This window comes from Salvia miltiorrhiza, chromosome 2 (assembly GCF_028751815.1).
Source record: "Salvia miltiorrhiza cultivar Shanhuang (shh) chromosome 2, IMPLAD_Smil_shh, whole genome shotgun sequence".
NCBI lineage: Eukaryota > Viridiplantae > Streptophyta > Magnoliopsida > Lamiales > Lamiaceae > Salvia > Salvia miltiorrhiza.
The window spans coordinates 11,817,635-11,842,947 of NC_080388.1; the positions used below are offsets into that span (position 1 = coordinate 11,817,635).

The 25,313-nt window shown below is 36.8% G+C and overlaps 4 protein-coding genes across 4 annotated transcripts; 3 read left to right on the plus strand and 1 right to left on the minus strand.

Moving 5' to 3' along the window:
* Positions 1-3,724: 3,724 nt before the first annotated feature.
* LOC131011213 (probable F-box protein At4g22030) lies at positions 3,725-5,153 on the plus strand. The gene has a single exon (XM_057939003.1). The coding sequence runs from the start codon at positions 3,814-3,816 to the stop codon at positions 5,047-5,049; it is 1,236 nt and encodes a 411-aa protein (XP_057794986.1). The 5' UTR covers positions 3,725-3,813; the 3' UTR covers positions 5,050-5,153.
* Positions 5,154-11,697: 6,544 nt separating this feature from the next.
* LOC131011214 (probable F-box protein At4g22030) lies at positions 11,698-13,126 on the plus strand. The gene has a single exon (XM_057939004.1). It carries the CDS (start codon positions 11,778-11,780, stop codon positions 13,011-13,013), a length of 1,236 nt encoding a protein of 411 aa, XP_057794987.1. The 5' UTR covers positions 11,698-11,777; the 3' UTR covers positions 13,014-13,126.
* Positions 13,127-17,809: 4,683 nt separating this feature from the next.
* On the minus strand, positions 17,810-19,303 carry LOC131007996 (uncharacterized). Its single transcript, XM_057934903.1, has 5 exons — positions 19,097-19,303; positions 18,740-19,015; positions 18,330-18,476; positions 17,892-18,198; positions 17,810-17,817 (listed from the first exon to the last, which is right to left on the minus strand). The coding sequence occupies exons 1-5, from the start codon at positions 19,301-19,303 to the stop codon at positions 17,810-17,812; spliced, it is 945 nt and encodes a 314-aa protein (XP_057790886.1).
* Positions 19,304-23,878: 4,575 nt separating this feature from the next.
* Positions 23,879-25,313, plus strand: LOC131011215 (probable F-box protein At4g22030). The gene has a single exon (XM_057939005.1). The coding sequence runs from the start codon at positions 23,968-23,970 to the stop codon at positions 25,198-25,200; it is 1,233 nt and encodes a 410-aa protein (XP_057794988.1). The 5' UTR covers positions 23,879-23,967; the 3' UTR covers positions 25,201-25,313.

Consider the following 25,313-nt stretch of genomic DNA (forward strand, 5'->3'; position numbering starts at 1 on the left):
ATTAGTGGTTGAATTCTAGTGATTATCCTAATTCATTGTACTAATTAAGTCTATTTAGACTAAACAACAAGGTGATTGGGTTGTTTATCTAATTACCTAACAATTTCAAAGACAGATAAGATTGAAAGCAAAGTGGATTAATTAAGTGATAAAAGTGGATTAATTAAGTGATAAAAGTGATTTAGGGACTAGGCTTCAATGGATAAGCAATGGACTTCAACTTATAGCTCAATATGAATCTCGATATTCCTATTTATCTAGAGTGATCTCCCCACTAGTTCTAGCCCCCTCCCGGACGACTAAAACGGTTGATTACGGGTCATAGTTGTCGTCCCCGGTCAACTTCTAACCTATAACTCCTAAAAGCACAAAGGATCGATAAACTCTGACCCAACTCTCAACCTCCCAGTTTATTGAGCCGATATGTTTCAAGCTCCTAATCTATTATGATTATTGTTGGGAAATGAAAGATATATTCAACCCTTGTGTTTTGATGATACCAAAACTGTTATTAGAAGGCACATTCTAGCTAGAGGTTATCTTTCTAGACTTAAATGTTTTAGTCCTCCTAGTAGCTAGATCAAAGACCGAGGTCTTGAAGACTGAAGATGACAAATCAACTGAAGAACAGTTCGACTGAAAGTTTCTTTGTACATCGGAGTTGCAGATCCAACTGAAATCCTGACTGATGGAATATACACTGAAAACACCTGAAGAATCCATGAGTCATAGCAAGCAGTTCAACTGAAGACTATGACGGACTGAAGAAAGAAATGATGTCTTACTACCTACAGCCACGTGGATAGATTCCAAGACACGTCACATTTAATGCTCATGTCAAAGCATTAACTTTAAAAGGACATAATTTCTTTTTTCGTGTAAAAGCCTGCAACACCTTTTCTGAAGGACAAGAAGACCAAATCTCCACACATCAAAGGAGAATGAAGACAAAAGAACCTGAGCAGATTTGGACTATATCTCACAACGGTAGAATTTGAAGTAGGGATCTCCCCCAACGGATCTATTATTCAGAGCTGCCTATAAATAGCTCAGGAAAATACCCCAATAAGGGGGGAGGAAAGAGAAAGAGAACCCGATTCAATCATCAATGCCAAAGCTACATCGAAAGATCAACTCGAGCTTAATCTCCATATACATTGAATCGAAGAAGAGAGCAACCAGAGATAACACAATCAGTGCAACTGATTACATAAACTCTCTTTGAATATCTAGGCAATTAAACAAGATATATCCTTAGCCTAGTTTTTGATTACTTGAGAGTCTGTTCTCAGTATTCTTAGTTGGTTTATTACATAACCTTTTCTTTAGAGAGAGAAGAGCGATTGTAATCGAGTTCGAAACTGAGACCGAATTCAGTGGTTGTTTAGTACCAATAAACTAAACAGTTAGGTTCCTTGGCACCCGCAAGCTAAGGGAATTCAGACCAGTGTTCTGACTCAGAGATCTTAGCCAAGCGCTACAAAGACATTTGTGTATCTTAGCGTGCTAAGAGCGAGTGAGAAATCCAGCCCAGTGTGTTGGTACTGAAAATTTGATTTTCAATTGTAAGGTTTGTTGTACACCCGTAAGCATTAGCCCAGAGTGATTGTTAGATTGATCATCTGACCGTGGACGTAGGTCTTTATTTTTCGAACTACGTAAAAATCCTTGTGTTATTTATCAGCTTTCAGTTATTCCTTATCTGCATTAAACTTATTTTACAACTGAACTGGCTTAACTGAAAAGTGTAACTAAAGATTTTATTAAATGACAAACTGTCTAAAGGCTATTTGAATTAAGTTTAAATTTCCGCTGCTGAGTTATTAGTTTAACTGATCAATCAATTGATAGTCAGTAAGATTTGTAACTCTACTTTGTTTGACAAGCTCTAGACTGAAGTCTTACGTGGATATCAGTTAAAGCTTTGTGTTTGACTGAAATCAAAATACTGAAGTTACTTCAGTATCAGTCTACAACCACTTTACAACAAAAGTTTGGTTTGTTTGTTTTCGATTTAAAAAATAGCTTACAGGTGTATCTCCCCCCCTCCATACACCTGTTCAGTTAACCCTCCGGGACCCAACAATTATCCTCTCCCGATTCAAATCACAAATTATAAATGCATAAAGAGTGGCCCATACTTCATACAAGAGATAAACCTATGGCTTGAAAAGATAATGACAATGAAATAATCAAGACATATATTCAGCATAATAATCAAGTCATTATGACATCCATCTAGCCTAATCCCCAAATCAAAGGGGGATTTAGCCTACCTTGTTCATAACAACATACTAATATCAAATGGATATATAAATGAAAGAGAGAGTAAAGTGACAAATCCTATTTTAAGGTTGTTTTCTTCCTTCTCTCCTCTTCAATGCCTCTTCAAAATGATAGGTGTGAGTATTAATGGAGGTTAGGATTTTGGTGTGGAGGATTGGGGATGTTGGAATGGTGTGTGTGTTGAAAGATTGTGAAAATGAGGGGGGAAAAGGTGTTAAAAGTTTGAATTGAAAATCGCGTCTGGGCCCACCAAGGGGAGGAAGCCCGCCTTTTCCCTGCGGTTGTGGCATGAATCGCGGACGAAAACGCGGCCGAAAAGAGAGAAGCCCACGGTCGGGGACCGCGAGCGCAGCCCGAACCGCGGGGGATTGCCAAAACCCTTCTGTACTGGATATTCAAGGAGCCGCGGTCATCCCCACGGCCGCGGTTGGGACCACGGTCCGTTGCTCCTCAGCCGCGGCCGTGGGGTCCTGCGCAGCCGGCTTTGGTGGCTCCATTCTCCCTCGTCTGAGCTCCGATTCTGGTGTCGTTTGTGCTCACGTACTCCTCCCGAGATGTACTTTAATCTAATGTCCTCGCAATCCTCCAATTGACACTTGATTTTTCCTGAAATCACTCCAAAAACTACACCAAACATCAATTCTCAACAAAACTCAAAATTAATTGAGATACAAATACATATTAATGATCAATTCGTAGGGGGAAATGACAACAATTCATGCGAAAATGAGGTACGAAAATGATCATGTTCGTCACACTACATGCAATGTTTACTAACTTGGCATCGCTAACATACAATGTTTATTCGTACGTCGCCACTCTAAAATAGAAGAGAGAGAGAGAGAGAGAGAGAGAGAGAGAGAGGAAATATGAGCCAATTTCGTATAAGTCAAATTAAGGGTCATTTTGTCCTTTTAACTAAAAGATGATTAAAAATTATTCAAATTAAGTGTCATTGATTGGACAATTCGCATAATTAATCCTAATTAATATACACATTATTTTATTATTTAGTTTCTAACATTCATGGTCTTTATTTGCTAAAAGCCGCAGCAAGAAGGTGAAGACGTAAAATTAAATTGACCCTTTTTTTTCAACAGGGGAAAAAATTGAATTGACTTGGCTGGGGATATAATTAGCTCTCTATCTAGTTTCAACTTTCCAAATAGTACCAAATAAAATTTGTGCAAGTTATTTACTAGTCGAAATTGATAGTCAAATCTAAACTAAATAAAAATACCAACATAAACACCATAATAGAAATAAATTGAAGTATGAGATGTTGAAGCAGTCGCATTCATCAACCGCTTATCAATCGTTGAAAATTTCAATTCAAACAATTTCAATTCGTGCGGTCAACATGACAATCTCATCTCATCTCAAAGTATATATATATATATGTAAAGACATCCAACTCTAACAATTCAAACCACAAACATAAACCCAAAAGCATCGCCAAAGAAACTAGCAACTTCATCACCTACCCACTATACAAATCTTTAGAAAGGGGGGAAAAAGAAAAAGAAAATGGCAGCGATGAAATCATCAAGCATAATATTACAATCATCATCAATAAAGATGAGTTCCCATGGAAGAGGAGGAAGTACAAAGGCGGCAATGATCAATCTCCCAAAAAGAGTGACAAAAATAAGTCTCCCACAGCTGAGAGGCAACACTACTAGTTTTGAACAACTCGAAAAGCAGCTGAGCCCTAATGTGGAAGCTCTGATCGAAAAAGACGATGGCGATGCATTAGTGGTAGCTAAGCTTCACGCGATTATGGAAGCAGTTGCAGATAGAGTTGAAATGCACAAGAATATTGGAGATCAGAGAAAAGAGTGGAACAGTCTTCTTCTCTCATCTATCAACGCTCTCACTCTCGCCGCCGCCACCATGGCCGGCATCGCCTCCACCAGCCACGGCGATGCCACCGCCATGACCATTTCTTCCACAGCCATGTACGTAGCAGCCACGGGGATGCTTTCCATTGTCAATAAGATCCAACCATCTCAGCTTGCAGAAGAGCAACGCAACGCAACCAGGTTGTTCAAACAGCTCCACACTCAAATCCAAACCATTCTATCTATTGGAAATCCAACTCCCATTCATGTCAACCAAATCATCGAAAAAGTCTTGGCGCTCGACAAGGCCTTTCCGCTCCCTCTCCTCGGCGGCGCCATGCTCGATAAATTCCCGGCCACTCTAGAGCCCGCGGTTTGGTGGCCCCAAAACATAAGAAAACACCACCCCAAAACTACAAATCAAGGCTACAACGGCTGGAATGGTAAGCTGGAGGAAGAAATGAGAGAAATAGTAAAGGTGATGAAGCTCAAAGACGAGGAAGATTACTTGAGGTTGGCTGGAAAAGCACTCAACCTCAACAAATTATTAGCCAAGAGCGCTCCTCTACTCACGGCTATGGCCGCCGTTGCCTCTTCGCTGCATTCTCACGGTGGTTGGGCTGCCGCCTTGGCCGTTGGCGGCGGTGCCTTGGCCACCGTCGCAAACTCCTTCGAGCATGGAGGCCAAGTGGGAATGGTGTTTGAGATGTATAGAAGCAATGCCGGATTCTTTAAACTCATGCAAGAATCCATCCAATCCAACTTGGACGAAGATGATTTTGAGCGAAGAGAGAATGGAGAAATGCTGGAAATGAAGGTGGCTTTGCAGTTGGGAAGGAGTTTATCAGACCTCAGAAATCTGGCAAAGGATTCTTCTCTCAAAGGGGAAGCCATTAACGAGTTTGCAAGCAAGCTTTTCTGATATATTTTCATCGTACGTACCACTCTTGTAAAGTTAACGTAGCTAGTCTTCCCTAATTGATTAGGGTTAATTACGTCTGTTAATATATACCAATTATTCTTTTATTCATTTTCATATACTACCACAAGTTAACTAACTATTTTTCATTTTGCACACAAATAAATTCTCCAACTTTTTACTCTTTTTCTGAATTTTCTTACAAATATGAAATCGAAACAACTAATTATTATAAATCAACTAGCACGTACGTCAGCCCGTGCGATGCACGGCGAGTACCGCCAATTGAACGCCATATATAAATAAATATAAAATATGAAATAGAATCATAATATAAGCAAGTTTAAAATATTTTTTTATAAATAAATTAATCTACATCAATCACTCGATAAATAACACAAATATGAAAATATATAAACTTTCAACTTTATATAGAGTGCAGTCTCTCAAAAAGGGATAAATTGTAGTAAAATAAAGCAGGAACTTTGCCTCATTTTTTAATTTCAACACAATTTTAAAGCTTTGCAAATGGAATGAATGAGGAGTATTCCGAAGAGGGCGGATCAAGTAGGAGATCTTCTCAGCACAGAAACGGAGGCGAGTATTAGCAGTAACATGCGCCGAAAATTCGAGATGAGACGTGAGCTTGGGGCCATCCTATGATTTGTATTGTTAATCAATCAACAAATGCAAAGCACTTCTCTTCACTACTTAAAATGAGGTCAGAGCATAAAATAAAATTCATGTGAAATGATTGATCCGAAATAAATTAGACAATTTCCATCCTCAGACAAAACAAGGCAGATCCAATTAAGCATCACACTTTTTTCATATTCTTTTTCAAATCAGTATACCTAGAGAAGGTCAATTTAAGACAAAAATGAAGCTAGGAAGCAAGCATAATCAATAGTCCAAATGGAACTGGGGATTGTTTGGCTAGATCCTAAAAGCTTGATGCACAAACGAGTTAAGGTCATCAAGTCATAATCAATTTGTCTGGCCTCATTCCTTCCAAGGGCCAGCTGACCACATTTCCAGCATCCAGATATGAAAACAACACTTGGATATGTGGGGTTTCATTACCGCCTTGTGCCTCGGGCGACGGACTACGCCCGTCACACTCGTCCGGGCAAGGGAAGAGGCAGTGCATGGCCGCAGGGCATTTCCGACGAGTTTGGCGAAGAAAAAATGGTGGAATTTGCATATTAAATGTGGTGGGTCCCACCACTTACGAAAAACATAAAATAAGGAACGACGTCAAACGGACGTTTAGGGAAGTGTTTAATTGCACCGAAATTGAGACATCGGGGACTTGATTGATCTAATGTCGAGTATAGGGGGCTAGCGCCATAGGGGTGTCTATGTTAGGAGTGTAATTGCTACTTAACCATTTAATAAATCAATACATCATTTGTTTAAATCGATTGGGAGCTAGATCATGTTTTGAGTTCAAATAAACCATATGTCTACGAGTTTAATTCTAATGGTTTAGAAGATGTGCACACTTCTGAATTCTTGAGTGGACTCCTAACCATTAATTGTTATTGAAAGTTGGTATACATGTTATGATGTTGAGAAATATTGATAATGCAAATGGGTTGTGCAATGGCACAAGATTGGTCATTACAAAATTGGGTACTCATGTTTTGGAAGGGGATTGTGACCGGCTGTACGTAATGCTGCTAGCAAAGTTTTGGTTCATAGGATGTTACTTATTCCATTGAATTCAAGGTTTCCTTTGACCTAATGGTTAAAATAGGATCGTAACTTTCAGGATTTTCATAAAAAAAGGATTATATATTATGGAGTTTGAAAATGAAGACTATAACTTGTTTTTTTTTTTTTTTTTTTAACATTTACACTGTTGTTTTGGGCCCAAAATCAATTATTCGGGCTTTTGGTGCCACCTAGAGCCCGTTGCTGACGTGACCGAGCCATGTCAACTTTTTGGCAATTTTTGAAATAGGAGTGTAAATGTAAAAAATGAAAGTTATAGTCCTCATTTTCAAATTCCGTAACGTATAGTCATCTTTCTAAAAACACTGAAGATTACGGTCATGTTTTAACAATTAACAATTATATTTGTTTTATCTTAATTAATTTAATATCATAAAGGAAAGCTACATATATGAGTTCATTATAATATTGAAAGACATGTAATTAATCTTCTTCCTATCAATTTAATTTCTCGCTTGATGATTATTATGTATGCACGGCTGCTTCAGTACAACACGAGCTAATTAAAAGAATAATTATGTTTAAAACAAATCTCCATCACGAGTTGAGAACTTCTTCGACTCCACTAAATTAATTTAACTAGCATGCATGAAAAGCCTTTCAAAAAACAACATGCATGACATAATAATGATTGATGATATAATTTGAGAAATGATCCAATAGCATGACAAAAAAAATGGCCAAAAGTGCCATTCAAAAAAGGCTTCGCAGAACCATGACAGCAAAATGGCTTATAGTGCCATTCCAAAAGTGCCCAAATATTTCAAGTTTTCTTCATAAAAAATGTCTTTAAACTGCTTAATTGCTCAATTCTTCCTTGCTTGCAAATCTGCCATACTACAAAATCTCTTCTCACTATTCAAAATAAGAGGTCCTTGTCTCTTGAATTTCTCACCCATCAATTGTTGAAACATTGTATGACCTGGAATTTGAGTCAGTTGGGTAATTGATTCAGTTGGAATGAAGTTCATCTCATCATTCATGTCATCAATTTCTTGGGTTTGTGGACCATTGTTGCTTGCTGCTTTTTTTCCACTTTTCTGATTCACCTAGATATAGTAAAAGATTAATTTAAAGAAATAAAATATAAAACAAAAAAAATGCTAATAGCATAGATGTCCATACCTTTTATCTTTCCACGGCCTTTGGCATTATTCCCTCCGATTCCACACTTGCTACAGGTCACTGTGTATTGTCTCCTCCTAAGTTTGGTTTTTTTCTTATGTTTCTTCTCAGCTGCCTCATCAGGTGTCTTCCTTCTGGCCATTGATTGCTTACCTTTTCCTTTCTCCATTCTTGGAGGTAGAGGTGGAATGTACATGCTATCATTCCACAATTGGGGACCACTCACACCAATTATACTAGCAACATATATCTTCTTAAATGTCTCCATACTGTAGCACTCATGAAAAATCATCTCTCTTCTGCCTCTGATAGTTTATTGCAGATATTGCATGCTTGTAGGGAATTCCACTTAAATCCAATTCTCTGCAACTACAAGTCTTTTTTCCTAAATCAACTGAATACTGAGAACTATCATGACATCTAATCTCATAATGATTATTGTTTGACTACAGTGGCATACAACCTGATACCTTTCCAATATTATTATGAAGTAGTTTTTTGATCCTAGGGCAAATTCTCCATCTCCATTTGGGAGTTGAAATGTCTCTGCTTGTCTGAAACTTGACCACCATACCATGTTTCCTATCCATTCTAGCATAATCAATATTGGCATTTCTCTTGCATCAAGTATTGCATAATTGAATGTGTAGTTCAATAGCATATCACACTTACTATTGTCACTGAAGTGAGATTTACTCCATTATTTTGGTGGCTTGGCATCTAGGTTTAGATAAGCTTTTCACCTTAGACATTATTTGCTTTCATTCCTCTAAAGTAGTAGCTTCGGCAGCTCTCCATAAAGCAATCCTGAATGTATCTCCTCTGAACCTAGCTAACTTAAAGTTCTCATGCAGATGTCTAACACAGAACCTATGTATACATCATTTGGAAACACAAAAGACATTGCTTGGATTAAGCCTTTTTTCTTGTCAGACATAAATGTGTACTCACTATCATCTTCAATCCCTAAATCTTGTTTCAAAACCACTAAAATCCATTGCCAATTAAGTATCTTTGCACTCACTACTCACCACACCCCAAGCAATAGGATATATGCCATTGTTTGCATCCATTCCAACAGCAGTTAACATTATGCCATGGTAAGGACCTTTTAGATGGCACCCGTCAACTCCAATAACAGGCTTACAAAACTTGAAGCCCTTTTTAGCAGCATCAAAACAAATATATAGTCATTCAAATTTTCTATCACCATGCTCGTCATCTCCAGCTCCTACAATTACTGTGGACCCAAGATTTGTCCTCCTTATCTCTTTAGAGTACTCCCACAACTTAGCATATTGCATATCACTATTTCCTTCAAGATTTTGCAGAGCGACTTTCTTAGCTCTATGGGCTTGATTAACATTTATCTCACAGCCCAAGTCAACCATCATATCCCTCCTAAAAATACTAACTTTTCTATTGCGATCAGTCATAATCTGACCCATGTAGTTCTTACCCAACCATATGAGCTCGCACTTCTTCCGGAGGGAAGAATTCGTTGAAGCATCTATAAGTATCACTCTGGATGTTCTTGATAATCCTTTTGATATCGAAGGGTTCGTCCTCAAAGATGACTTGGTTGCGGGCAAACCAAAGGTGATTAACTGTGATAGCTAATGCCACCGGCTTAGCTTTTTGCATTATTGCGGATCCTTATTTTTTTGTCGTGAGGTGTTTGATAACACTAGGGATCATTTATAATAAAGCTATTAAGACCTTTTTGTCTAGATAGGAGAGTTGTAAGTCAAACTATCTATTACTTGAAATATCCTCATGTCCTTATTTTCCCTATCTAATATCACTCTCATCTTGCCTTCTTACTCAAAATATGAGCGCAACATGTGACCCTTGCTACTTTCCTTGTCTATGTAGGATTGTTCTAGGTTTGCCCGCATATTTTTTCTTTCTCCAACAAAACTGTCTTTATCTCTTACACGTGTATTTACGTAAGAACACATACATAGGAGACCTACAAACCTCAAATTGTTTCTATTATTGTGGTAATACTTATACCTGTATATAGTCTTTATCATGCATTTGGATTTGGTTAGATCTATTTGTACTATTATAGTGGCTTATCTTAAACATGAATAAATAGTGATTTTCACATAATTCATACATTTGAATTAAATCATGTAGGATTATTTGAAAACACATGTTGATTTCAAAAATATATTTTAGAATTAATTATTTTAGAATCGAATAATTATTCTTTATGTATAAGCTTTTCATATAAAACCCTTATGCTTTACAATTAAGATGACATGACAATTTATAGTTTTTTAAGTAATATATTATGTTTTGACATGTGCCCATTGAGTATTTTTGTACTCAGCCTTGTATGTGTTTTTCCCACGTACAAGTTGTGTTGTGATGGTACCATGCTGAGTATAGTAGAGCCTCTTGTTAACTTAGCTAAGACTTAGAACATAAGTTTATGTCTTCATAAATGAACCTAATACTCCATTCGTCCCAATTAAATAGGATACCTCTCTCTTCTTTCACTTTAAAAATAATATTTTCATTTCTCTCTTCTACTTTTTCACATATTTACCCTAAAAAAAAAGCTACTATTTTATTATGAACTATTCATTTCTTAATATCTATGCTTAGGCCTTGTGGCCTATTAAATGAGTTCTAGGGTTTTTTAGGACAATAACTTAGATTGATTTGGAAATTAGGACAATAACTTTCGGACTTGTAAAAATAGGACACTAATTATTTTTTAGAGTAAAATAGGACACTAATTAATAAGTGTTGCATCCGCAGGACATTTTTTAGCCAATTATCGACTGAAAAATGTCCTATTTTTACGACGCTTATTAATTAGTATCATATTTTACTCTAAAAAATAATTAGTGTCCTATTTTTACAAGTCCGAAAGTTATTGTCCTAATTTCCAAATCAATCTAAGTTACTGTCCTAAAAAATCCCCTGACTTCCTATTAAATTGGGACGGATGGAGTATGTCTTTCTGCTGCCAAACTTTGATTATTTTTATGTATATATTTTATGAATCACTACATGTAATGTTTCTTCGTAATTGGTGCTAACTTGGCATCGCCAACAGGTACTAGATTTATTCGTATGTCGGCACGCCGAAATAGAAGAGAGGGAGAAAACAGGAAGGGGAGAGAGAGAGAGAGAGAGAGGAGCGAGAAAGAAGAAACATGAGCCAATTTCGTAAAAATTAAATTAAGGGTAATTTGGTCCCTTTAGCTAAAAGTTGATTAAAAATTATTCAAATTAAGTTGAAAAACAACTGTTGATTTTGAGTTCACCGATTGGAGTCATTGGACAATTCGCATAATTAACCCTAATTAATACATATTTTATTTTATTATTTAGTTTCTAAAATGCATGGTCTTTATTTGCTAAAAGCCGCAGCTAGAACGTGAAGACGAAAAATTGAATTGACTTTTTTTTCAACAGGGGAAAAAAATTGAATTGACTTGGCTGGGGATATAATTAGCTCTCTATCTAGTTTCGATTTTCCAAATAGTACCAAATAAAATTTGTGCAATTTATTTACTAGTCGAAATTGATGGTCAAATCTAAACGCCCTCAAATAAAAATGCCAACATAAACACCATAATAGAAATAAATTGAAGTATGAGATGTTGAAGCAGTCGCATTCATCAACCGCTTCAAACTATCAATCGTTGAAAATTTCAATTCAAACAATTTCAATTCGTGCGGTCAACATGACAATCTCATCTCATCTCAAAGTATATATATATATATGTAAAGACATCCAACTCTAACAATTCAAACCACAAACATAAACCCAAAAGCGAAAGAAACTACCAACTTCATCACCTACCCACTATACAAATCTTTAGAAAGGGGAAAAAAAGAAAAAGAAAATGGCAGCGATGAAATCATCAAGCATAATATTACAATCATCATCAATAAAGATGAGTTCCCATGGAAGAGGAGGAAGTACAAAGGCGGCAATGATCAATCTCCCAAAAAGAGTGACAAAAATAAGTCTCCCACAGCTGAGAGGCAACACTACTAGTTTTGAACAACTCGAAAAGCAGCTGAGCCCTAATGTGGAAGCTCTGATCGAAAAAGACGATGGCGATGCATTAGTGGTAGCTAAGCTTCACGCGATTATGGAAGCAGTTGCAGATAGAGTTGAAATGCACAAGAATATTGGAGATCAGAGAAAAGAGTGGAACAGTCTTCTTCTCTCATCTATCAACGCTCTCACTCTCGCCGCCGCCACCATGGCCGGCATCGCCTCCACCAGCCACGGCGATGCCACCGCCATGACCATTTCTTCCACAGCCATGTACGTAGCAGCCACGGGGATGCTTTCCATTGTCAATAAGATCCAACCATCTCAGCTTGCAGAAGAGCAACGCAACGCAACCAGGTTGTTCAAACAGCTCCACACTCAAATCCAAACCATTCTATCTATTGGAAATCCAACTCCCATTCATGTCAACCAAATCATCCAAAAAGTCTTGGCGCTCGACAAGGCCTTTCCGCTCCCTCTCCTCGGCGGCGCCATGCTCGATAAATTCCCGGCCACTCTAGAGCCCGCGGTTTGGTGGCCCCAAAATACAACAAAACACCACCCCAAAACTACAAATCAAGGCTACAACGGCTGGAATGGTAAGCTGGAGGAAGAAATGAGAGAAATAGTAAAGGTGATGAAGCTCAAAGACGAGGAAGATTACTTGAGGTTGGCTGGAAAAGCACTCAACCTCAACAAATTATTAGCCAAGAGCGCTCCTCTACTCACGGCTATGGCCGCCGTTGCCTCTTCGCTGCATTCTCACGGTGGTTGGGCTGCCGCCTTGGCCGTTGGCGGCGGTGCCTTGGCCACCGTCGCAAACTCCTTCGAGCATGGAGGCCAAGTGGGAATGGTGTTTGAGATGTATAGAAGCAATGCCGGATTCTTTAAACTCATGCAAGAATCCATCCAATCCAACTTGGACGAAGATGATTTTGGGCGAAGAGAGAATGGAGAAATGCTGGAAATGAAGGTGGCTTTGCAGTTGGGAAGGAGTTTATCAGACCTCAGAAATCTGGCAAAGGATTCTTCTCTCAAAGGGGAAGCCATTAACGAGTTTGCAAGCAAGCTTTTCTGATATATTTTCATCGTACGTGCCACTCTTGTAAAGTTAACGTAGCTAGTCTTCCCTATTGATTAGGGTTAATTACGTCTGTTAATATATACCAATTATTCTTTTATTCATTTTCATATACTACCACAAGGTAACTAACTATTTTTCATTTTGCACACAAATAAATTCTCCAACTTTTTACTCTTTTCCTGAATTTTCTTACAAATATGAAATCGAAACAACTAACTATTATAAATCAACTAGTATGTACGTTCGCCCGTGCGATGCACGGCGAGTACCGTCAATTGAACGCCATATATAAATAAATATAAATATGAAATAGAATTATAATATAAGCAAGTGTAAAATATTTTTTAAAAAATAAATTAGTCTACATCAATCACTCGATAAATAACACAAATATGGAAATATATAAACTTTCAACTTCATATAAAGTGCAGTCTCTCAAAAAGGGGTAAATTGTAGTAAAATTAGTGTTGCCAAGGGCCGACCGGAACCGGCGGTTCGACCCTGAACCGGCCCGCCGGTCAACGGTTCCGGCCCGGACCGTTGACCAACGGGCCGGTTCGGGGCCGAACCGCCATTTATCCGGGCCGGTTAAGGTTCATAGGGTTGCCAACCCAGAACCGCCGGTCCGGCCCGCCGGTTCAGCCCTGAACCGCCGGGCCCGGTCAATTTTTTATTTTTTTTTAATTTTATATTCAAATCCTAATAATTTTAACTAAATGTAGTTTCACTATTTATAGTGTACTACACATGGTAGAAAATCCTACATTTTTCAATGTGGGATAATGTAGCTTCACTATTTATAGTGTACTACACATGGTAGAGAATCCTACATTTTTCAATGTGGGATAATGTAGCTTCACTATTTATAGTGTACTACACATGGTAGAGAATCCTACATTTTTCAATGTGGGATAATGTAGCTTCAGTATCTATAATGTACTACGCATTATAAAGAATCCTACATTTTTCAATGTGGGATCACTCAACCTAACTTATAAATATATAACTTATATTCATGTAATAACTTATAACTTCTAAATATATAACTTATAAATATGTAACTTATAACTTATAAGGTCTAGGGATCAATTAGTTAGTATTAGTTAGTTTACTTATTCAATTTTAAAGATTATGTAATTTGTATCCTTGTAATATTCTTTTGGTACGTAGAATAAATTCAATAAAGATATCTATTTTTATGAATTCATTTGAATTTTTGGTTCTCAATGTGTTAATTATTTTTCCTTTATTTTATTTCAATTCAATTCTCATGTAATATATTATAACTTATAAATATATAACTTATAACTTATAATTTATAAATATATAACTTATAACTTATAACTTAGAAATATACCTGGCACCATCAATTGACATATGTATGCCTTTGATAACGTGCCTTAGTTATATACTTATATCAAACATTTGAAAACATATATTTTTTGTAATAGAGAGTCAATTGATTAATTTTATGTTACTTTTCATCGTTGATTCTTGACTCCCTTTTATGAACACTCTATAGAAAAATTAATTAATCATTAATTGAGGGCCTAAAAAAATATTAATTGATTTTGATTACTAATATTTTTTTGAAAGCCATACCTGACGGTTCATTTGATGGGTTTTCTCCCATAATTTAATGTTAGTCCAACAATTTGATTGAGAGAAGAGGGGTTTCAAAATTAGTAAAAGTAATTATGTCAAATCTACTAAAAAACACATTATTTTAAATAAGTGTGCCATGATACATCCATTCGAATAAAAATTCGATATATTAATAAAGAGGCCTTGAATTCATTTCCCCCATCTCCCAATTCAAATAAAAAAATGTAAGCATTATACCTTCACGCCATTAGACAAATTAAAAAGACCAATGAATGATTAAGAATGAAAGTCTATATATGCTATAGATAATTTAAGTTGAGTGATCTCACATTGAAAAATATAGGATTATTTACAATGTGTACTACAATATAAATAGTGAAGCTACATTAAGTTAAAATTATCCCACATTGAAAAATGTAGGATTCTCTACAATGTGTAGTACACTATAAATAAGAAGCTACATTAAGTTGAAATTGTCCCACATTGAAAAATGTAGGATTCTCTACAATGTGTAGTACACTATAAATAGTGAAGCTACATTAAGTTGAAATTATCCCACATTGAAAAATGTAGGATTCTCTACAATGTGTAGTACACTATAAATAGAGAACCTACATTTGATTAAAATTAAAATATTATTTAAGTTAGGTAATTTCAAAATTTTTCAAAAAAAAAAAAAAAAGAGGAAAAGCCCAAGAACCGTCGGTTTTCAGCCCGGAACCGCCGGTTTTCGGCCCGGCCCAGAACCGCCGGTTCAGGGTCCGAAAACCGGCCCTTCAAATTTTAGGCGGGCCGGTTCAGGTTCATGAATTTTTCGAACCTGAACCACCGGTTCAGGCCTGGAACCGGCGGTTCCTGAACCGGTGGCAGCCCTAAGTAAAATAAAGCAGGAACTTTGCCTCATTTTTTAATTTCAACACAATTTTAAAGCTTTGCAAATGGAATGAATGCGGAGTATTCCGAAGAGGGCGGATCAAGTAGGAGATCTTCTCAGCACAGAAACGGAGGCGAGTATTAGCAGTAACATGCGCCGAAAATTCGAGATGAGACGTGAGCTTGGGGCCATCCTATGATTTGTATTGTTAATCAATCAACAAATGCAGAGCACTTCTCTTCACTACTTAAAATGACGTCAGAGCATAAAATAAAATTCATGTGAAATGATTGATCCGAAATAAATTAGACAATTTCCATCCTCAGACAAAACAAGGCAGATCCAATTAAGCGTCACACACTTTTTTCATATTCTTTTTCAAATCAGTATACCTAGAGAAGGTCAATTTAAGACAAAAATGAAGCTAGGAAGCAAGCATCATCAATAGTCCAAATGGAACTTGGGATTGTTTGGCTAGATCCTAAAAGCTTGATGCACAAACGAGTTAAGGTCATCAAGTCATAATCAACTTGTCTGGCCTCATTCCTTCCAAGGGCCAGCTGACCACATTTCCAGCATCCAGATATGAAAACAACACTTGGATATGCGGGGTTTCATTACCGCCTTGCGCTTTGGGGAACGGACGACGCCCGTTACACTCCTCCGGGCAAGGGAAGAGGCAGTGCATGGCCGCAGGGTATTTCCGACGAGTTTGGCGAAGAAGAAATGGTGGAATTTGCATATTTAATGTGGTGGGTCCCACCACTTACGAAAAACATAAAATAAGGAACGACATCAAACGGCCGTTTAGGGTAGGGTTTAATTGCACCGAAATTGGGACATCGGGAGCTTGATTGATCCAATGTCAAGTATAGGGGGCTAACGCCATAGGGGTGTCTATGTTAGGAGTGTAATTGCTAGTTAACCATTTAATAAATCAATACATCATTTCTTTAAATCGGTTGGGAGCAAGATCATGTTTTGAATTCAAATAAACCATATGTCTACGAGTCTAATTCTAATGGTTTAGAAGATGTGCACACTTCTGAATTCTTGAGTGGACTCCTAACCATTAATTGTTATTGAAAGTTGGTATACATGTTATGATGTTGAGAAATATTGATAATGCAAATGGGTTGTGCAATGGCACAAGATTGGTCATTACAAAATTGGGTACTCATGTTTTGGAAGGGGATTGTGATCGGCTGTAATGCTGCTAGCAAAGTTTTGGTTCATAGGATGTTACTTATTCCATTGAATTCAAGGTTTCCTTTGACCTAATGGTTAAAATAGGATCGTAACTTTCAGGATTTTCAGAAAAAAAGGATTATATATTATGGAATTTGAAAATGAAGACTATAACTTTTTTTTAAACATTTACACTTCTGTTTTGGGCCGAAAATCAATTATTCGGGCTTTTAGTGCCACCTAGAGCCCGTTGCTGACGTGACCGAGCCATGTCAACTTTTTGGCAATTTTTGAAATAGGAGTGTAAATGTAAAAAATGGAAGTTATAGTCCTCATTTTCAAATTCCGTAACGTATAGTCATCTTTCTAAAAACACTGAAGATTACAGTCATGTTTTAACAATTAACAATTATATTTGTTTTATCTTAATTAATTTAATATCCTAAAGGAAAGCTACATATATGAGTTCATTATAATATTGAAAGACATGAAATTAATCTTCTTCCTATCAATTTAATTTCTTGCTTGATCATTGTTATGTATGCATGGCTGCTTCAGATTACAACACGAGCTAATTAAAAGAATAATTATGTTTAAAATAAATCTCCATCACGAGTTGAGAACTTCTTCGACTCCAGTAAATTAATTTAACTAGCATGCATGAAAAACCTTTCAAAAAACATGCATGACATAATAATGATTGATGATATAATTTGAGAAATGATCCAATAGCATGACAAAAAAAAAAAAGGCCAAAAGTGCCATTCAAACAAGGCTTCGCATAACCATGACAGCAAAATGGCTTATAGTGCCATTCCAAAAGTGCCTAAATATTTCAGGTTTTCTTCATAAAAAAATGTCTTTAAACTGCTTAATTACTCAATTCTTCCTTGCTTGCAAATCTGCCATACTACAAAATCTCTTCTCACTATTCAAAATAAGAGGTCCTCGTCTCTTGAATTTCTCAACCATCAATTGTTGAAACATTGTAGGACTTGGAATTTGAGTCAGTTGGGTAATTGATTCAGTTGGAACGAAGTTCATCTCATCATTCCTGTCATCAATTTCTTGGGTTTGTGGACCATTGTTGCTTGCTGCTTTTTTTTTTTTTTTCCCTCTTTTCCTATTCACCTAGATATAGTAAAAGATTAATTTAAAGAAATAAAATATAAAACAAAAAATGCTAATAGCAGAGACATCCATACCTTTTTTCTTTCCACGACCTTTGGCATTATTCCCTCCGATTCCACACTTGCTACAGGTCACTGTGTATTGTCTCCTCCTAAGTTTGGTTTTTTTCTTGTGTTTCTTCTCAGCTGCCTCATCAGGTGTCTTCCTTCTGGCCATTGATTGCTTACCTTTTCCTTTCTCCATTCTTGGAGGTAGAGGTGGAATGTACATGCTATCATTCCATAATTGAGGACCACTCACACCAATTATACTAGCAGCATATATCTTCTTAAATGTCTCCACACTGTAGCACTCATGAACAAAATCATCTCTCTTCTGCCTCTAATTGTTTATTGTAGATATTGCATGCTTACAGGGAATTCCACTTAAATCCAATTCTCTGCAACTACAAGTCTTTTTCCCTAAATCAACTAAATACTGAGAACTAACTGCAGTGGCATACAACCTGATACCTTTCCAACATTATTCTCAAGTAGTTGTTTGATCCTAGGGCAAATTCTCCATCTCCATTTGGTAGTTGAAATTTCTCTGCTTGTCTGAAACCTAACCATTATACCATGTTTCCTATCCATTCTAGCATAATCAATATTAACATTTCTCTTGCATCAAGTATTGCATAATTGAATGTGTAGTTCAATAGCATATCACACTTACTATTGTCACTGAAGTGAGATTTACTCCATTGTTTTGGTGGCTTGGCATCTAGGTTCAGATAAGATTTTCACCTCAGACATTCTTTGCGTTCATTCCCCTAAAGTAGTAGCTTCGACAGCTCTCCATACAACAGTCTTGAATGTATCTCCTCTGAACCCAACTAACTTAAAGTTCTCATGCAAATGCCTAACACAGAACCTATGTATACAGCATTTGGAAACACAAAAGACATTGCTTGGATTAAGCATTTTTGCTTGTCAGACATAAATGTGTACTCACTATCATCTTCAATCCCTAAATCTTGTTTCAAAACCACTAAAAACCATCCCCAAGTATCTTTGCACTCATTACTCACCACACCTTTAGCAATAGGATAGATGCCATTGTTTGCATCCATTCCGACAGCAGTTAACATTATGCCATGGTAAGGACCTTTTAGATGGCACCCATCAATTCCAATAATAGGCCTGCAAAACTTGAAGGCCTTTTTCGCAGCATCAAAACAAATATATAGTCATTCAAATCTGCTATCACCATGCTCGTCATCTCCAGCTCCTACAATTACTGTGGACCCAGGATTTGTCCTCCTTATCTCTTTAGAGTACTCCCACAACTTAGCATATTGCATATCACTATTTCCTTCAAGATTTTGCAGAGCGACTTTCTTAGCTCTATGGGCTTGATTAACATTTATCTCACAGCCCAGGTCAACCATCATATCCCTCCTAAAAATACTAGCTTTTCTATTGCGATCAGTCACAATCTGACCCATGTAGTTCTTACCCAACCATATGAGCTCGCACTTCTTCCGGAGGGAAGATTTGGTTGAGGCATCTATAAGTATCACTCTGGATGTTCTTGATAATCCTTTTGATATCGAAGGGTTCGTCCTCAAAGATGACTTGGTTGCGGGCAAACCAAAGGTGATTGACTGTGATAGCTAATGCCACCGGCTTAGCTTTTTGCATTATTGCGGATCCTTATTTTTTTGTCGTGAGGTGTTTGATAACACTAGGGATCATTTATAATAAAGCAATTAAGACCTTTTTGTCTAGATAGGAGAGTTGTAAGTCAAACTATCTATTACTTGAAATATCCTCATGTCCTTATTTTCCCTATCCAAAGATCACTCTCATCTTGCCTTCTTACTCAAAATATGAGTGCAACATGTGACTCTTGCTACTTCCCTTGTCTATGTAGGATTGTTCTAGGTTTGCCCGCATATCTTTTCTTTCTCCAACAAAATTGTCTTTATCTCTTACACATGTATTTACATAAGAACGCATACATAGGAGACCTACAAACCTCAAATTGTATCTATTATTGTGGTAATACTTATACCTGTATATGGTCTTTATCATGCATTTGGATTTGGTTAGATCTATTTGTACTATTATAGTGGCTTATGTTAAACATGAATAAATAGTGATTTTCACATAATTCATACAATTGAATTAAATCATGTAGGATTATTTGAAAACACATGTTGATTTCAAAAATATATTTTAGAATTAATTATTTTAGAATCGAATAATTATTCTGTATGTATAAGCTTTTCATATAAAACCCTTATGCTTTACAATTAAGATGACATAACAATTTATAGTTTTTTAAGTAATATATTATGTTTTGACATGTGTCCATTGAGTATTTTTGTACTCAGCCTGTTTTTCCCAAGAACCAAGGGGCTTAGCCCACTGGCCACCGGGTCCTCACTTAAGTGAAGTGACCCGGGTTCGATCCCTCTTGGGAGCGAATTGGAGATTGGAGATATAAGGTGGATTTGGTGAATGGAGAGATAAGGTGGTTCTTGGAGTGGATGGGGGGACTAATTACTAACATCTAACATGACTTTGCTCGATCAAAAAAAAAAAAAAAAACAAGTTGTGCTGTGATGGTACCATGCTGAGTAGAGCCTCTTGTTGACTTAGCTAAGACTTAGAACACGAGTTTATGTCTTCATAAATGAACCTAATACTCCCTTCGTCCCAATTCAATAGGATATCTCTCTCTTCTTTCACTTTAAAAATAATATCTTCATTTCTCTCTTCTACTTTTTCGCATATATTTACCCTAAAAAAAGTTGCTATTTTATTATAAACTATTCATTTCTTAATATCTATGCTTAGGCCTTGTTCTTAATATCTATGCTTAGGCCTTGTGGCCTACTAAATTGGGACGGATGGAGTATGTCTTTCTGCTGCCAAACTTTGATTATTTTTATGTATATATTTTATGAATCACTACGTGTAATGTTTCTTCGTAATTGGTGTTAACTTGGCATAGCCAATAGTCTACAGTACTAGATTTATTCGTACGTCACTACAAAAAAATGCGAAAATAGCGGCAAAATTAGCGACGGCGAAGCCGCCGCCGGCAATTACCGACGGCACGGCGGCGGCAAAAACGGCGACCCGCCTTTTGCCTATTACCGGCGCATTACCGACGGCAAAACAACCGCCGCTAATTAGCGGCGGTTGTGCCGTCGGTAATTTAAATATATGTTAATTTAAATACAAATTATTTATTACCGACGGCGTTGCCGTCGCTATTTACCGGCGGCAAGAGGCCGCTGCTAATCACCACCGCCGGTGACATCCGGCGATAGCACAACCGCCGTCCGGCCAAAATTAGCGACGACATTTTTCCGCCTCTAATTACCGACGGCAAATTCCAATTACCGACGGCAAACGCCGTCGGTAATTTTTTTATTTTTTTTTATTTTTTTTTATTTTTTTTATTTATTTTTTATTTTTTTTTTCATTTATCATCTAATAAATTGGTCAAAGATAATAATACACAAATATTAAAATTAAATATATATTGAAATACAAGTGAAAATTTAAACATTGATTATTACTAATCAAAGATTATTACTAAGAATTCAAGATTCCTAGTAAGAAACTTATAATTATAACGTAAGAATGTTAATTTGATTAGTGATCCACTCATCAATCATCACTAATCTATTATTATTACTAAGCATTCAAGATTATTAGTAATAACTTATAATTAAAACTTAATAATGTTAATTTGATTAGTGATTCACACATCACTCATCACTAATGTAAGATATTACTTAAGAATTCAAGATTCTTAGTAGGAATCTTATAATTATAACTTAAGAGTGTTAATTTGATTAGTGATTCACTCATCAATCATCACTACTCTAATATTATTGCTAAGCATTCAAAATTGTTAGTGAGAAACTTATAATTATAACTTAATAATGTTAATTTGATTAATGATTTACTCATCACTCATCACTAATCTAAGATTATTACTAAGAATCTAAGAAGCTTATAATTATAACTTAATAATGTTAATTTCATTAGTGATTTACTCATCAATCAACACTAATCTAATATTATTACTAAGAATTCAAGATTCTTGGTAAAAATCTTATAATTATAACTTAAGAATGTTAATTTGATTAGTGATTCACTCATCAATCATCACTAATCTAATATTATTACTAAGAATTCAAGATTCTTGGTAAAAATCTTATAATTATAACTTAAGAATGTTAATTTGATTAGTGATTCACTCATCAATCATCGCTAATCTCATATTATTACTAAGAATTGAAGATTCTTAGTAAAAATCTTGTAATTATAACTTAAGATTGTTAATTTGATTAGTGATTCACTCATCAATCATCAATCATCACTAATCTAATATTATTACTAAGAATTCAAGATTCTTACTAGTAAGTAACTTATAATTATAACTTAAGAATGTTAATTTGATTAGTGATTCACTCATCAATCAACACTAAGGTTATGAATGGTGTATAAACTAGATTGATAAAAAAAAAAAAATCAAAAATTAATAATAAATTAATTAATAAATATTTTTTCGACATAAAAATAAGAACGGAAACGAGCCCAATCCGTAATTAACAATATTTTTTGTATATCATCTCGACATATTCTAAGGTTATGAATATATATGATATTGTATATTGAAGTAGACTTTAAATGAATTAATAGATACTATATATATCAATAATACGAGTGTTCTGTACTGGTGACCATTCGAAAAGAACTTGAAGGTTAAGCGTGCTTGACTTAGAGCACAACTAAGATGGGTGACCGACTGGGAAGTTCGTCTAAATTATGCAATACTGTATAAATACCGAAATAAATTGTGGATATACAATAAAATAAATAAATAAATAAAATAAATAAATAAAATAAAATAAAATAAAAAAAATAAATTAAAAAATATTACCGAGGGCAAATGCCGTCGGTAATTACCGACGGCATTTTGCCCTCGGTAATACCTTGAACAACTCCGGCGTGTGCGCCACCACCGTCCGGTGGAAATTACCGACGGTGATCTCGCCGCCGCTAATTACCGACGGCATTTGCCGTCGGTAATTTTCCGGCAACTCTCCGCCGTTTAACGGCGGTATTTAACGGCGGAAATACCGGCGGCTTCGCCGCCGTTAATTGCCGGCGGCAGCCGATCGCCGTCGGTAATGGCGTTACCGACGAGCCGGTTAGCGACGGCGAGTTGCCGCCGGTAACGCCGCCGGTAACCTTTATCACCGGCGGCCGTGCCTTATTACCGACGGCATTTTGCCGCCGGTAATCTCCAGTTTTTTTGTAGTGCGTCGGCACGCCGAAATAGAAGAGAGGGAGAAAGCAGGAAGGGGAGAGAGAGAGAGAGAGAGAGAGAGAGAGGATGAACATAGGGAGAAGAGAGAAAAAGAAAGCAGAGAAAAGAGCGAGAGAGAAGAAACATGAGCTAATTTCGTAAAAATTAAATTAAGGGTAATTTGGTCCCTTTAGCTAAAACTTGATTAAAATTTATTCAAATTAAGTTAAAAAACAACGGTTGATTTTGAGTTCACTGATTGGACAATTCGCATAATTAATCCTAATTAATATACATTTTATTTTATTATTTAGTTTCTAACATTCATGGTCTTTATTTGCTAAAAGCCGCAGCAAGAAGGTGAAGACGTAAAATTAAATTGACCCTTTTTTTTCAACAGGGGAAAAAATTGAATTGACTTGGCTGGGGATATAATTAGCTCTCTATCTAGTTTCAATTTTCCAAATAGTACCAAATAAAATTTGTGCAAGTTATTTACTAGTCGAAATTGATGGTCAAATCTAAACGCCCTCAAATAAAAATGCCAACATAAACACCATAATAGAAATAAATTGAAGTATGAGATGTTGAAGCAGTCGCATTCATCAACCGCTTATCAATCGTTGAAAATTTCAATTCAAACAATTTCAATTCGTGCGGTCAACATGACAATCTCATCTCATCTCAAAGTATATATATATATATATGTAAAGACATCCAACTCTAACAATTCAAACCACAAACATAAACCCAAAAGCATCGCCAAAGAAACTAGCAACTTCATCACCTACCCACTATACAAATCTTTAGAAAGGGGGGAAAAAGAAAAAGAAAATGGCAGCGATGAAATCATCAAGCATAATATTACAATCATCATCAATAAAGATGAGTTCCCATGGAAGAGGAGGAAGTACAAAGGCGGCAATGATCAATCTCCCAAAAAGAGTGACAAAAATAAGTCTCCCACAGCTGAGAGGCAACACTACTAGTTTTGAACAACTCGAAAAGCAGCTGAGCCCTAATGTGGAAGCTCTGATCGAAAAAGACGATGGCGATGCATTAGTGGTAGCTAAGCTTCACGCGATTATGGAACCAGTTGCAGATAGAGTTGAAATGCACAAGAATATTGGAGATCAGAGAAAAGAGTGGAACAGTCTTCTTCTCTCATCTATCAACGCTCTCACTCTCGCCGCCGCCACCATGGCCGGCATCGCCTCCACCAGCCACGGCGATGCCACCGCCATGACCATTTCTTCCACAGCCATGTACGTAGCCACGGGGATGCTTTCCATTGTCAATAAGATCCAACCATCTCAGCTTGCAGAAGAGCAACGCAACGCAACCAGGTTGTTCAAACAGCTCCACACTCAAATCCAAACCATTCTATCTATTGGAAATCCAACTCCCATTCATGTCAACCAAATCATCCAAAAAGTCTTGGCGCTCGACAAGGCCTTTCCGCTCCCTCTCCTCGGCGGCGCCATGCTCGATAAATTCCCGGCCACTCTAGAGCCCGCGGTTTGGTGGCCCCAAAATACAACAAAACACCACCCCAAAACTACAAATCAAGGCTACAACGGCTGGAATGGTAAGCTGGAGGAAGAAATGAGAGAAATAGTAAAGGTGATGAAGCTCAAAGACGAGGAAGATTACTTGAGGTTGGCTGGAAAAGCACTCAACCTCAACAAATTATTAGCCAAGAGCGCTCCTCTACTCACGGCTATGGCCGCCGTTGCCTCTTCGCTGCATTCTCACGGTGGTTGGGCTGCCGCCTTGGCCGTTGGCGGCGGTGCCTTGGCCACCGTCGCAAACTCCTTCGAGCATGGAGGCCAAGTGGGAATGGTGTTTGAGATGTATAGAAGCAATGCCGGATTCTTTAAACTCATGCAAGAATCCATCCAATCCAACTTGGACGAAGATGATTTTGGGCGAAGAGAGAATGGAGAAATGCTGGAAATGAAGGTGGCTTTGCAGTTGGGAAGGAGTTTATCAGACCTCAGAAATCTGGCAAAGGATTCTTCTCTCAAAGGGGAAGCCATTAACGAGTTTGCAAGCAAGCTTTTCTGATATATTTTCATCGTACGTGCCACTCTTGTAAAGTTAACGTAGCTAGTCTTCCCTATTGATTAGGGTTAATTACGTCTGTTAATATATACCAATTATTCTTTTATTCATTTTCA